The sequence below is a fragment of the Colius striatus genome, chromosome Z (genome assembly GCF_028858725.1).
Source record: "Colius striatus isolate bColStr4 chromosome Z, bColStr4.1.hap1, whole genome shotgun sequence".
NCBI classification, from domain to species: domain Eukaryota; kingdom Metazoa; phylum Chordata; class Aves; order Coliiformes; family Coliidae; genus Colius; species Colius striatus.
The window spans coordinates 17,279,580-17,295,477 of NC_084790.1; the positions used below are offsets into that span (position 1 = coordinate 17,279,580).

The window sequence follows — 15,898 nt, forward strand, 5'->3', positions numbered from 1 at the left end:
AGTTTGTAGAAATTTGTGTCATTTAACACAAAACTACATTGCAATTAAGACTTATAGTACTAAGAAGAAAGAAATAGTATCACTTGTATGGTCTGGATTTATGCTTTTCCTCCAGTGTTCAAGCTTTTCTACTAGGAAGAAATTCCTTTGCATTGCCTCCATCTCTCCTCCTCTTTAGCCAGTATCTCATGCTCCTGTATTTGTCCCCTTTCTCCTTTCTGGACAGACTCTGAGCTATTTACACACTGCCTGGCCTTTGAGTCCCTTGAACAGCTAATCTGTACACACCTACTGTCTGTGATGCAAGTGACAATTATACATAAATGACAACTGGGTGGTATCAAGTTCAAAAGTTTAGACTCTTGCTGGGGTCCTGGTGCACTTTTTCCTTCAATAATTCATACCTCTCTCTAATACCCAGCTATGGATTTTCCAAAACCAGTGAGAAACTTGTGTGGTTGAAACCCCTGCTTCCAGCTTAAGGTGGCATATGCTTCTCAGTATGCTCAATAAGTTATTAGGGGGAGAAAAACACATAAGAGCAATGACTGTGATTGCTCAAAAATATAACCAAGAAGACTGTAGTTGCCCGAATGCTGTTCTCCCTGGATTGTTTTCCACAGCTTCTGCTGACCTTGCAGGAGGGCAAGCTCTGGTGATGAGTGTCTCCAGAGATCTGGATAACTTCTCTGCTGTGGTTTAGGATGATGACTTTACCAATTGACCCATCCTTCCAGCTACCAGGTAGGAAGCAAACCATGAGCTCCTCACCAAATGCATTTAAAAGTAAACAAACTTGTCAAGTTTCTCTAATTTTTTTCCTAATAGGTGTTTACTCCATACACTGGTGAAACAGGACATGCCTACAAGTGGACACATTGTACAGATAATACACCCTCAAAGCAATAAATGGGCAGGTAACCTGAGCACTCCAACTGAAAGCCAGCTGTATAAATGCCAGTAACTACAAGTCCCTCAAAGCTACAAAAAATGCGTGTTAAAGAATATCTTTTTTGAAAACACCTATAGTGAGGCCTGAGTGGAAGAAAAAGTCTGTAACAAAATCTATGTATAGGATAGGAAAGAAAAAAAAAGCCATTTAGATGCACTTCATATTGCATTACCACTCTCCTATGTTTACTTTCTGAAAGCACTCTTCCTCTTGTGCTTCTGTTTACACAGGCATCCTCTAGGAAGTGCATTCTATAATATATAAAAGATCTTCAAACTTCCATCTTGTGAGAGGCACTCAGCTTCAGAGCAGCTTCCTAACATGCTATATCTTAATTGTAGTAAAGTAAGAAAGACACTTTTACATCTGAATCACTCATGCTTTATACAGAAGGTTTCTATGAAGCTTTTAATATGCAATCTGTGGCAAGAGGAAGCAAATGCTACAAAACTCCACGGCTATATTGAGGAAGCTAAAATGAACCAAGAGCACTGAAAAGACTCTCCATAATGTCCCTGTGCCTACGGAGAAAGCACTCCCTTCCACTATGCGGTAAGACTAGCCATCTTTTCTGGAAGGACCGCATAGCTGTTGGGCCCCTGCCCCCTCAGTGCTTCAGTGTTCACACTTACTCAAGTGTCTCAATACGGTCTAACAGAAAGCTGTAACTGAGCTCGTGTTATTCTGGTTATGTATGGTTCCATGCATTAAACACAAACCCATCCTCTTGTCAATAAGGCATTTTCCAACACCAACAAATATTTCTGCAAAGCCAGTGAAAGCAACAATAGTATATTTCCCTTGCTCTGGGTTCTTCTCCTAAAACACTTTTGCAGATCAAATACACGCTTTGTTGTTTCTTTCATGGGTCACTGTTAATTGAATGACATGACTGCATTAATCACTTTCCAATAGCACAGGAGATTTTAGCTAGCAGAGTAACAGAGGAGTGTTAAGTGTCAAAATCAAAAGCAGTGCAAAGGGATTTTCCTTCACTCTCTCTTCCTAATTTAAGCGATAAAATATCCCTGGGATTAACAAAACAGCTATAAATTGTGCCTTTGATCTTGCTCCCTTTCATAGCCTGAAAGAATTGAGAACAGCAGATCCAGCACATGTAAATGTGGGATTTATATATATATATATATATATGTGCGAATTTATTTATTTATTTATTTATTTATTTATTTATTTAATTAGTAGTCTTCAGTATGATGAAAAGTGGCATCAGGAAAAACATATTCTTTCAATGGTTCAAAGGATATTAAAATCAAGACAATACCTCAATGCAGAATTTTCTCTTCCCCCACCTTTCAGACAAATTCTCCATTAAAGGAAGATTATGCATTGACACTCAATATGTGAATATTTTTACATGCTCTAAGAAAGTTTTCCAAGTACTATAATCTTCTTCTCTATAGGCAGTGAAGATGGAAGTATATTTTCTTTGTGGCTGACTACAGCTTTCTCCAGATATATTTGCACTGGAGGCTACAGTCTGACAGAAACTTTAACAGGCAGATGCTCTTTCCCAGTATCTCAGTCTGCCTGAAGTAGGATACATCTTCAGTCTATGTTTTGACTGACTGTAAGTCAAATGCTCCAAGTCTAGCTTCTCAAGATACCATCATAGTACTGGCTCAAAAGCTCTAGGTCTAGCTTCTCAAGATACCCTTGCGGTACTGGCCAGCAATTTATTTTCTATTGAAAGCTTCTCCTCCTGCCTTCTGCACCTGGAAGCTACACACAAAAATTAAGTTTTCCAGGACTATCTGAAGAAGAGTCCTGAAACGTAAGCAGAAGTAAACTGCTTATGTCCTGGGAAACTGATCTCCAGCTCAGGTTCCTCATTTCAGAGCCATGGCCTGCTGTTTCTTTAGGGGTTGCAGAATTTGCTGTAGTGGCATAAAGTGTTAATTCCTCCAAGGAGCTATCCTGCCTCTTTCCATGAACCCAAGGCCAAGGCAAGAGCTATGGAAGGAGCTAATGAGTTCTTATTTACTAGCGTCTAGTACAACAGACTAATACCAAGTGCATCTAACTCCAGCTAAACAAGCTGAACATTAACAGCCTGTGGCTGTTGAGGAGATGAGGGCTGTTATCTGTTTTTTCAGGTCCTCCTTGAAAGACATTCCAGACAGGACTAAACAGGGCTGTTGGCCCCCCATTCTAAATCATCAAGAAACCAACATCAAACAAAGTCAAGTCATAATAAAGCAAAACTGTCTTCCTATGTACTTGTAAGAGATCCAGAAATAATGTTTTTCAGGATGCTCTTTCCCATGTCTCCTTCCTTTCACACCTTTTGTTTATTTCTTTTCCAGATGACATTCTCTTACATTGAACTTCTAGGGCACTGCCAGTTGTTCTGTAGCAAAACTCTACTCAAAATGGTTCTGAAAACTACACTCAAGGCCCAAGCTCTCCTATTTTCATAAGAAGGAAATGTAAGAAAGCAAAATAGAATTCTTTCATGGCTAATGTATCCCAATACTATTGTCCATCTATGTCAGGAGTCTGGTGGATATTCTAGAACACCCTGGTGCCAAGGTCTTGTAAAGACTGCTTGGCAGGTTCGCTTGATTTACATAATGTAGATATAGAATTCATAGAAATTGGGTGGAGAGCAGTTTAAGGAAGTAAGGAAGAGTGTAGATCCACTTGCAAAAGACTGTGCCTAGCAGATACTGCTCTTTATTTTCTCTTGTAGATATCCTCCTTCTCTTTCAGGAAGGAGGAAAACGGAGTCATTCGAGTTTACCATACATCTTTCACCCAAAAGCTAATGGGATCTGCAAGTCTCGGCATGTACTGAGCAGAAAAAAACACTGCTAAGAACAAACTAAACAGAGTTTTCAAACACAAGACATCCATACCTCTGCAAATAGCCTCTGATCCAGACCACTGGCCATTTGGCTGACAAAGTCGGATGCTGCTTCCCACAAGATCAAATCCTGCTTTGCATCGGATCCCACAGGCAGCATTGAAGTAATTGTTGCAGATATTCTGGACAAAGTAACCATTGTCAGGGGGCTTCAGTTCAGGGCAGTTAACAACTAAATAATTAAAGAACCACAAATTAATTATAATGTTAGAGAAAATGCAATAGGTTACTGAATCAAAACAATTACTTTCATTTCCAACTAGAGTTGCATCTTAGTATTTTTGTTCTTTTCGAATTACACAAGAAAATCTTGTGTGTAATTTGATATGTCCTTCACAGTACACACATAAATAACAAAAATGTCCCAGAACTGCACTTCATTCCAAGGGTATTCTGTTTCAGGATGAAAATGCTTACCTTCACAGATTTGTCCCACAGAACGATATCCCTCCTGGCATGTACAATCCTCAATGGAGGTACTTCCTGGTGGAGAAGTGTGATTCTCATCAGGACATGAAATGCAAGTGCTGATTCCACCTGGTGAACCTTCAGGCTTGTATGTTCCTGATGGACAAGCTTTTAAGCAAAAAAAGAAAACATGTTCCAGATATCCATCTTTCATGGATAAGCATATTTTTTCAGGTGTGTTGCTTTCCTAATTTTATCTTTTTTTCCCCTAACTTGTATATCTAGTGTCACTTAAGGCAGGAACATTCTGAACTTCAAGTGCTGTAGAGTTCTTACCAGGGTGGAGCAAAGCCCACCATACTCAGTGGAGGTCTCTCCAATGACTGCCTGGGGACTAAGTCCATGATTAATTTTCTTAAAAAGAAGGCCTATCTCAGAAGAGACACTAGATTTTCACTCATAAAACCAGTGCTGACCTCACTGAGACATTATAGATTTAGAGGTGTGTAATACTTGTTCAGACAAAATCCTTGCCATTCAAAACCACCAAAGTTTAGTGCATAGAAGTTAGCAGTAACAAGCTAATACAAAGTAACAAAAAACCCTGCCCTTGAATTATACATTATAAGTCATTTATACACTGTACTTGCTAAAATGTATGAATCACAGACAATGAAGCAATTAAGCAAAGAAGAATTAAAAAAGCAACTCTATAAAGTTTTTGCACTCATCTGTATCCCATTTAATATTTTTAAATATGTGCATCTACATGTATAACCCTTAAAAGAGACTCAGGAGATATCTTCAGAAGCAGAAAAATGCACCTGACAACTTCCGACTGGTTGGATGTCGAATTTTATCTCTCTCTGCCTCAAACTCTGTTCCCATGAAACCACCATATTTGTCTTTATTTATTTCATAAAGGTGATGTGAGAAACAGCAGAATAATGATTCAACCAGTTCAGTGAAGTATTGATTGACCACTTGAAACAGAACTCAAAGATACTTGTGCTGAAAAAATTACCTCTTGATGTAATGTTCAGGACATATCTTGAAGTCATGTAATATTAACGACTCAAACACAGCCAAAAAAGCTCTCATTTCATTAATGTCACTGTCCACAAATTTTCACAATGGCCACACCTTCTCCTGTAGACTGTAAGTCAGTCTCTCATTTCCTCCCCCCAGTATGGTTGCTTTTTACCATCTAATGTAGATCTGGATGGTATAAAGAGCTGTAAAACCATAAACATTCTCAAGTGCCTTCCTCCTGTTGGGCATGCTCTGGAGCAAACATCTCCTAACGAGGTATAGCTCCTGGAGTTCAGAGGTTCTGGCAGTGTAAGTCCTTTCCTTGATAGATCTTGGACCAGTCTGTTCTGTGAGTCTGACTCTTGTCATATTAATAAAAACAATTCCCTGCTTTCTAGGTAATTGGGATCCCTCTCTCTTCCCAAAAAACAAACCAAACCAAACCATACCTCAGTCTCCTTTGTCTTTACCTCTCATGGGAGAATTGACTTTCATAAACTAAATTTCATAAATTATCCCTTAAAAATCAACCCATAAAAACAGTTAGCAGTTCTTTCCAGAAGGAGTATTGTCTTTTGAATGGCTTCTAGAGATAATAATTTTGTCTCCTTTCAAAAATATTTCCAGTTTTATTTTGAAGGAAGCGATTGTAGGGCTTGCAGTTATGAGGCAATTTTGTAAACTGACTTCACAAACCTGTATTTTAAACACACTTTAAAAAAGACAATGAAAATGCCTAAACAGTAACGGATGTAAGTACACAACAAAGCAATTTAAGAAGGAAAAAGGGCAGAGAAATTCAATCAGAATTAGAGCTGGCAATTTTTCATTTTTGTTTTGAGGCTTTTGGGAAAGCATTTGCAAAAAAAAAATCTCTTTACGACAGTTCACTGCTCACCTCATCGAAGACATTCCTCTTGGAAAGTGATTCTTTCCTCTTGTCTGTGCAGAAATCCCCTCCTTGGACATTAGATCTCTGAACTATTCTCTCATACCTCAGATGAGCATCTCCAAACTGTCTAAATATCAGAAGTATTACTCTGAAATACCTGAAAAGCTTTCCTTTGACACTTTGTGGAAGTCTCTGTGCATCCTTGTAAAAACTAATTGTTAACCATTGCTACAGGATGAGGAAGGATCTGCTGGCACAACTCAGGCAGACAGCAGCCATCTATGAGAGGTGAAAATGGGTATGTGGAAGGTATGTGGGCCTGCTGCTAAACACCAGGTGCCCTGGTGACCGAGGATGCAGAGAAGACTGAACTGCTGAATGCCTTCTTTGCTTCAGTCTTTACGGTCAAGGCCAACCCTTGGGAAGCCCAGTCCGGCAAGGATAACAGGATAGCCAGGACAGCACAGGACTTGCCCTGGGTGGAAGAGGAAGAGGTTAAAGACTTGTTGGGCAGGCTTAAGGCTCATAAGGCAATGGGTATGATGGGATGCATCCTAGAGCGCTGAGGGAGCTGGCTGATGTGATTGCTAAGCCTCTCTCCATCATTTTTGAACAATCATGGAGGACAGGTGAGGTGCCTGAGGACTGGAGAAAGGCCAATGTCACTCCAGGCTTCAAAAAGGGCAGGACAGACGACCCAGGAAACTACAGGCTGGTCAGCCTCACTTCCATCCCTGGAAAGGTGATGGAACAACTCATCCTGAATGTAATCACTAAACATATGAAGGATAAGATGGTTATCAGGGGGAATCAACATGGCTTCACCAAGGGGAAATCCTGTTTGACCAACCTGATAGCCTTCTGTGACTGCATAACCATCTGGCTAGATGAGGGGAGAGCAGCAGATGTCATCTACCTTGACTTCAGCAAGGCTTTTGACACTGTCTCCCATAACATCCTCATCAGAAAGCTCAGGCACTGTGGCTTGGATGAGTGGACAGTGAGGTGAATCGAGAGCTGACTGAATGACAGAGCCCAGAGGGTGGTGATCAATGGCACAGAATTGAATTGGAGGCCTGTGGCCAGTGGAGTTCCACAGGGATGGGTTCTGGGGCCAGTCTTGTTCAACATCTTCATCAACCACCTGGATGAGGGGACAGAGTGTACCCTCAGCAAGTTGGCTGATGCCACCAAACTGGGAGGACTGGCTGATTCCCCAGAGGCTGTGCTGCCATTCAGTAGGATCTCAACCAGCTTGAGAGTTGGGCAGAGAGGAACCTCCTGAGGTTCAACAAGTTCAAGTGCAGAGTCCTGAACCTGGGAAGGAACAACCCCATGCACCAGTACAGGCTGGGGACTGACCTGCTGGAGAGCAGCTCTGCAGAGAGAGACCTGGGAGTCCTGATTGATAATAAACTGAGCATGAGCCAGCAATGTGCCCTCGTGGCCAAGAAGGCCAATGACATCCTGGGATGAATCAAGAAGAGTGTGGACAGCAGGTCAAGGGAGGTTCTGCTCCCCCTCTCCTCTGCCCTAATGAGGCCTCATCTGGAGTCCTGTGTCCAGTTCTGGGCTCCTCAGCTCAAGAGGGACAGGGAACTTCTGGAGAGAGTCTAGTGCAGGGGCACCAAGATGATCAGGGGACTGCAACATCTTTCGTATGAGAAAAGGCTGTGGGAACTGGGGCTGTTTAGTCTGGAGGAGACTGAGGGGGGATCTTATTAACATTTACAAATATCTAAATGGTGGGTATCAGGAGGTTGGGACATCCCTTTTTTCTATAGTAGCTAGCAACAGGACAAGGGGTAATGGGATGAAGCTGGAACACAAAATGTTCCATTTAAATATAAGAAAAAAACTATTTCACTGTGAGGATGAGGGAGCCCTGGCACAGGCTGCCCAGAGGGGTTGTGCAGTCTCCTTCCTTGGAGGTCTTCAAGACCCACCTGGACATGTTCCTATGCGACCTGATCTAGGTGAACCTGCTTCTGCAGGGGGATTGGACTTGATGATCTCTAAAGGTCTCTTCCAATCCCTACCATTCTATGATCCAGCACTAAATGATGACGTTATTTCCCAAAGGATACAGGAAAGAGTGTATGTTAAGCATCACAAGAGACCTGCTGTGTGACAAAGCTGACCTCCATGTGCCAGCAAAAGTAATTGAGCCTCTTTTGTTCAGTGTGTAGCATCTAAAATGACATCTAAAAGAAGCATTTAATTTAAATATAAATTTTAATGTAAATTAATTTAAATAGAAATTAATAAAATCAATAAATAATAATAAATAACAAAACAATAAAAACCCAACCTAACCACTCTTTCTTGTAAGCATATCTTATGTGAAGAGCAGCAGCTTCTTTCTGTTTTGAGAAGTATGGGATAAAAACAACCATCCACCCAATGACATAGGCATTTTTTACAACAAACCCAGTAATTTGCTTAGGGTTTTGAATCTGTTTGGCTTTGATAAAAATGATTCATTATGAAATTATGCTTAAAATGTGCTCTTTCTGGGGAAGCAGGAGGAGGTAAATAATATTGTTAAAATCATTAGTAATGTTCTGATTATTTTTGTATGTTTCAAATGTTTCCCACTGCCTTTCTAAAAAGTCAAACTACATCCTGTTTTGACTTTTTATGTAGAATTTTCTCCAAGTCTTATTTGCTGAACAGCTCAATGATCTCATGTCTCCTACAACACCCCAACAAGCTATATGCAAAATTTCCACAAGATAACGCTGGGTTACAGAGCTATTTCCAATCATGTGAGACCACACAGCCACTCTGTGATGCCAAGAAATGGTTTAAGAATGGACCATAAGCACGCTGACCTCTGTGCACTTCCACCACAACTGTAAAGGTTAGCCTGTCCACAGCTTAGCTTAAAACCACCCAAAATCTGCTGTGGAGGAGCAGAGCTTCAGCCATCTGCTGTAGACTGGACTTGGCCGTATCTGACCCAGTTAGACTGCAGACCCATCCCTTTCTGCTCCAGACAGCACTACAGCATGGCCCAAGTCTTCACACAGCGCTACGTTCAGAGGCAAAAGAGAACTTGCTCCCCTTGTCAACAACATGATGATATAAAAATGCTCAAAACAGTGTATGAATGAAGCCCAGCGTAAATAAGCATCTGTTTGGCACTGTCAAGAATGACAGAAAAGACAACAATTTTACCATAGGTAAACAATTTTAACAGTTATCAGCCTTTAAACAGAGAGGACACATGTACACATCTGCATGCATGATCCTCTCAACAAAAGATTTAACTACAGCCTATATGTGAATCACATTGTTCTTTGCCCAGAAGCAAGGGGAGGAGCAAGGAAATGCTTTTTGTTTAATGTAATTCTCCTCTTGAGACCAGAATAGCGAATATTGAGTTACACCAGGGGATTACCTCTTTGTTACAGGAATGAAAGGGCATCTGGAACCAGGGATTAGTGTGCTAGCTCAAACATGTGCAGGTCCCAGACTCCCCAAGCACACAGAGATGGCTCACATTGAAGCTGTCATCAACAATAACCTGCTTCATAAAGTGGTAGATATTCACCAACAATTCACATTCATATTCTATTATACGTAGTAATGATAGTACAACAACCTTCCGATCAGAAATGGGAATGAAACAACACATACCTACTTCAGAATGCTCATTCATTTTCCTTCTCAATTATGCTCTCCTAAAGTACACAACTAGCTGGAAAAATTTAAGAAAATCCAGCTGCTTCTGTTTTTGAACACAATGGGGCTTGATGACCTATTAAGCTGCCAGTAGAATACACTTTCTTATTCTTTTATTTATCAAAAAAAAAAATTTGTACATAGAAAAGAAATCATTAGAAAGGAAATATGACACCAGTTTGCTAGAAACAAAGATCCATAGGGTGGGCATAAAAAACATTTCAGTCAATGCATTTGTCTTGACAGGACAACTATCAGTCAAGATATTGAACAATGGTCTGAGACAGTTAGGAAAGTTCACCCAAAAATCCAAGGAATTCTGCTCTGCATGCCTACAGTACAGATAGATTTGATATTTTAACCATCAAGTAAGAACAATTTCAGATTGTAAAAGTGGCAATGCAAACCAAGGTGTATTTCAGAGATTCATCAAACAATATGTACTATTCAGTTTTGCTTTTTCTAAACTGCAAATACTAAAGTCAGTGTCAAAGTTAAGCCAATCGGTATTGAATCCACATGATAGCATAAATACTTCAATCTGGATTTAAACTGGTAGAGATCACATGTCAAAGAGTTCTACTATGTGACGCAGGGTCACAGTGCTTCATCTGAATGTATGAGTACAAATTTTAAGGATAAACAATTCTGCCTTAAAAATGTAAATCTTGTAAGCAGGTAAGCTTGGTTTCCTCCCCAGCTACTCTAGTGTATTTAAGTCACTGAAATGGAATTACTCTTCATTCATCCCAATCTAAAAGAGAAGAGAGTCAAACTCCATGTATTTCAAAGATTTGAGGGATTTTGTAGTTTCTTCAATGCATAATTTCTCCCACTAACTACACATACTGAGTAATCCCTGGCATGAACTCTTTTTTCCACACTTGATGCTAATGAAGGATCCGATTAAGGGTTTACCTTTTGTGGGATGTAGCAGAAATCAGCTAGGCTGATCCTGCTCTCTCCTTCATCAACTTGAGCTCTGTTCATACTCTGCTACTGTGATGATTGAGTATCGAATTTTTCCCCACATGTGTAAAGCCTAAATGAAATGACACCTTGATGCAAATCACAAACACATAAATAGTCTTCATAAGTCAATCCCCCAAATTCTTAAATGAGGAAAGAAAGCCCAGTTTCCTATTTAACCAAACTGGTTTTAGACTACTGCAATTACTTTTACGACACTGATTACATGGATATGCATTGAACATAATGAAGTGGTGAGTCTGTCCCAAAGGGAGAGTGTACCCTTAATATCTGTTCTTACTTTGGTTTGCTGGTGTCTAATAAAAATGAAGCAGTACATAGATCACAGCATCTCTAAACAATGCCTACTGTATGTTTGCATTCAATTCTTGACCGTTTCCTCAGTTTTTTTGTTACCGAACATTCATTGACAGGAGATTTTTGGTTATGCGGACCTTTGACCTGGCAGATACAGTCTTGTACTTTCGTTCATTTGTTGGAAGTTATATGGAAGATCCAATGTGTGCCTAGAACTACTTTGAATTACAGTCCACAACATCAGGACAAAATTAACTCACAAATTAACTCACATTTATGTCCTTGGAGGAGAACTACACCTGAAGATGTGTGCTCTCTCTCTCTCACACTGCTTCTTGTGCCATGGCAACAGAAAAAAAAAAAAAAAAGGAAAAATTAGAAAAGATATAAGTCTGTCTGTGGAATATGTCTGTGGAACAAATGTTGTGGTAGCTGTACTTGCCATCAGTCATGTTTAGATTTGCCACCATGAATGGACCTGGCTGTAAAAGCTTAGTTATTTTACTGAATAGAAGTAAAAACTTTCAGAGCAAACAGTATATTACCATGTGCTACATCTTTCTATCCTGTGTCTGCATAGAATCATAGAATCACTTTGGTTGGAAAAGACCTTGAAGATCAAGTCCAACCACAAACCTCACACTGCCAAGCCCATCACTAAACCGTGTCTCTCAGCACTTCATTTATGCATCTATCTCCAGGGATGGTGACTCCATCACCTTTCTGGGCAGCCAAGCAAACAATCTTTCTGCTGCTTTCCCACTTACTGCTGCAGCAGAAGAACAGTTTAGAATGTCTTGCAGTACTTGAATGCAGTGATGCTTAATCCTTCTTCCTGCCTTAAAATCTATTCTGTTGCTGCTGCACAATTCATTTGTGAGTGGCCTTTGCAAGGGAAGAACATCAATAACATAAGAAGCATACTGACACAAGCCATGACTGCATAAAACTCCCCAGTCCCCTGACCACTTTGTGCATTTCACAGTGGTATCTTGGAATAAGAATATCTGCTTAATATATTTGCTTATTCTCTTGCAGAACAACCATGGTATTCTGCAAACGTGGGGTATCAATGCACTCCAGGATTCTATAATTTTCAAATCTATTCTACTACAGCAAACAACAAATCACGGTTGTGAGCTTCCTTCCATGTGTTTACATGCTAAAATTGCTCAACTTGGGCCAGTAGAAAAAGACTACTGCAGCCTCTGAAATGCACCTCACCAGAAGCCTGTTTCTCAAAGACTTTCCACACCACGGGTCTGTACTGTAAAGACTGGCTCCAGAAGTTACTGCTTTTGTCGTCACATTAAGTTATCTGCAAAGATGATTTTGCTTAAAATCTCCTATATGGTAGGCTTGTCAGAATGGACATTTTGTGCCTGTGAAATGTATTTGGAAAGCAAAGGAGAAAAAAATCTAAATCTCTGGCAGATACTGTAATCCCTCTTATGCGGTTTGCAACATGTATGGTGCCTAGAAAAAATATAAACCAGGAGCATGATGAGATTACAAAGAATACGCAAGGAAGTGGCTTTAGTTAAAGATTTGACATGACTTGTACAAAGACCGCAAAATAAAATCTTGAGCTTGCTTTTAAGTGTAGGGATCAGGGAAGGATTTCTGCTAAGTCTCAGAATTTCTTCAACTCTTTAATATTGCCTGTTATCCCCAGCATGTGCTCTGCATTAATTTCAGACAGCACTGAACCTGCTCATCCATCTGCTCTTTGTCAGTATTCCTTAAGCATCCTTCTCACAGCAACATGATTAGCACTTTAACAAGCTAGACGACTTCCTTCTTCTGATGGATTTTGCTCCATTTCTTTATTAGATTTACAAAATTTCCTCTCACTAGGAAGGGCAGACTGAAATAAGTCAGAAGTCTAGATACTTCTATACAGGACACATAGGGAGTGGTTCATTCAAGCGTTGTTATTGAGTTTACAGACATCAGAACTCCAGTATTCCAAAATCAACTCAGCCCTAGCATTTTGAATGACACTTTGAGATGATCTAGCTCTAGATCTTTAAGCATTTTGAACAGTCATAACAAACTTTCTGCAGAAATAACTTGCTCATGATAAAAATGATAATCTTGGATCCTCTTCCACGGGTCAGAAGAACTGGAAAGTTGCCTGGAAAGAGAGGCAGTCCCTTGGGTGAACATCCCATCTCAGTAAGTATACACTGTGGAGAACAGTCTGCCTGCTGAAGAATGTAAGCCCTAGAGCTATCCCAGCTTGTAACAGTTAGGATGCCTACAAGGACCTTCTTCCACTGGGAGGTCTGGCCACGAGCCACAACTGTACTGAGCATCCCTAGTAAACTTGGGTCCAGCACATTAAGATAAGATTACTGCAAAGCAATGATTCTTACTGCATCAGGAATGCAGAAGTACTGAGAATACATGGAAAATCCATTTATGCTCAGTTTTACAACTTTTTAAAGAAGCAGACCAACTATTGTATGTTAAAAACATGCTAAGTGCCTTAAACAGACTCATACTTGAACCACACAGGTGCATTGCAAGGACACAGCTTTTGAATTATTTTAAATGTTTTGCAATCATGAAAATAAAGACTATTATATACACTTTTACAGAGGGTAACCTCTTTTTGTCTCAAAGCACGTGGCTTACTCAGCAATATAAAAAGAAAACTGTGATTCCATGTACTGTACTGTAACTTCAAAAGAAGCCTAGCCATGCCTCATTCAAGCTACAAGCTCACAATGTATAACCTGATAACCTGTGCAGTTTGTATACACAGAAACAGAACTCATGTACTGAAATGATTCTGCTTTTGTTAAATCTCAGCACTTCAGATAGTGCTTACAGGTTTGTTGCTCAAAGATACATAAATCTAGCCTCGGTAACCCATTTGGAGGGCATATCAAAAGCACACATAAACATGCCTATTAGCTACGGATGTAGCTCAAGCCAGCTTTTTTTATTTTTAGAGTCTTGGTGATGATTTATGTCCTCATGTCCCTGTAGATTTTTAAAATGTGTTCTGCTAGAAGTCTACATCAAATTCAAAAACTAGAAAAAGGTCTTTCTAGAAAATTAGTTCAGCTGATTTTGTGAAGTTTGCCATGCAAATGGAGATTACTTATGAATTTATTTATGTACAAGTGAAGGTTTTGTGTCCACACAATCAGACTCTTACTTAAAAAGGAAAATAAAATCAAGTCTGAAAATACTTTATGCAGAGCAAAACTGCTATACAGTAGGCTTCTCTGGACATAGTCTTCACTATAAACATAGGTGCACATTCATGGCGAATATGACAGCATATGCTACTTTAAATAGTACTTTTCTAATTGTAAGTGCTCTGGATCTCTGGATAGTTTTCTGCTATTTAAATACATAAATACTGAAAAGGAATATCACCATCCAGTCCGAGATGCTCTTATTTACCATTTTAATATGGTTATTATGAAATTATATTTTTGTGTTTGTAAAACTGTAAAAAAGTACAGTCGGGCTGAAGTAAATTGCATTAAAAAGAACCAGAACATTTTATTTAGTTTGAACATTTTGTTTAGTTTGTGGTACACACAGATGAGCAAATACCTCTTTCAGAGATCTAGTATCTGTCTAATCTGAAGGCACTGGAAGTCCAGTTTTCTCCAGTATACACGTACTATGTATAAAATAACTCTTCCATTCAGCTGACAGAAAGGGCTCTGGGATAAGAGGGAAAAAGGAGGGCCAAGAAAAGGATACATTTGCAGAGGGAGACTCATAGTCAGATGCAGGGAGCAAAGTCACTCCATACTTCTAATGTTTTCATTACTTCTCATTGCACTAACAAATCTACCAATTCATCGCCTCCCTAATAAGCAGCTACTAGATGCCAAAATGGCCAGAATTATCCCTAGACCAAATCTCAAGTAATGGCAGTTAGATACATCAGAAGTGTGAAAAGGCTCCATTTAGGCTGCACTATATGCTGCTCAGTTAACGTCCATGTGAGCTAGAGGCACACACTGGAAGGCAAGAAATAGTCCTCCTTATAGCTGGAAAGAGAGAAGTCTGAGCTGAGGCTGGAAAAAAAAAACTCAGCTCATTAACAACTCCTGATGTGCTACACCCAGAGGCAGCTGGACAGAAGTGAGAATCTACTCCACTCCCTATAACTCCTGGGACACTCTGAAAACACAGCTCAGCCAGCCTTTAAACGCTCAACACAGCCTACACTCTCTCCTGGAAGGAGGGAGCAAAGGTCTCATGTTACATGGCTAACCCAACTGATAACCTTCTCCTGGGAGTTCTCAAGCAGAATTTAAAATAAGTGTTTAGGGTTTGGAAGTTGACAAAGCATGAACCTCAAGCTTCCCAGCACTGGTAAGTTTCTACAGTGAAGAATGTGCCTGGTGGTTCAGGATCCATTTCTGTTGTGTTCACCTACTTAGCAACGTGAACACAATTTTGTCTGATGATTCTTGGGACTTAAGAAACTGTCTTTCCTGAGAGCAGTAAGTTGCATGAGGGATCCAGGAGGAGTCAGAGACTTCAAATCCTCAGATTTTCTCCTCATTTAGGCAAAAAATTGTGAATTTCCTCTCCACCAAAATATTAGCAGAACCTTGAATGATCCTGAATTATTCTACTAGTCTAACATGAAATGTTCCCTTTCTGCTGTTGCCTCCAACGCCCACTCCCAACAGCTGTTGGTGGATATGATCATGAAGGGAAAAAAAAAGAAAAAGATACCTATTTCTCCCTCCTTTCTCAGATCAGAGTAGTTCCA

The 15,898-nt window shown here is 40.0% G+C and overlaps 1 protein-coding gene across 1 annotated transcript in view; it reads right to left on the reverse strand.

The window, feature by feature from the left end:
* SVEP1 (sushi, von Willebrand factor type A, EGF and pentraxin domain containing 1) overlaps window positions 1-15,898 on the reverse strand; it is a 128,720-nt gene that overhangs the window by 77,142 nt on the left and 35,680 nt on the right. Inside the window, exons 4-5 of the mRNA XM_062018175.1 lie at window positions 4,254-4,412; window positions 3,829-4,008 (exon numbers count right to left, since the gene is read on the reverse strand). Of these exons, the coding sequence (XP_061874159.1) occupies window positions 3,829-4,008; window positions 4,254-4,412 (339 nt within the window). The remainder of the gene's footprint in view (window positions 1-3,828; window positions 4,009-4,253; window positions 4,413-15,898) is intronic.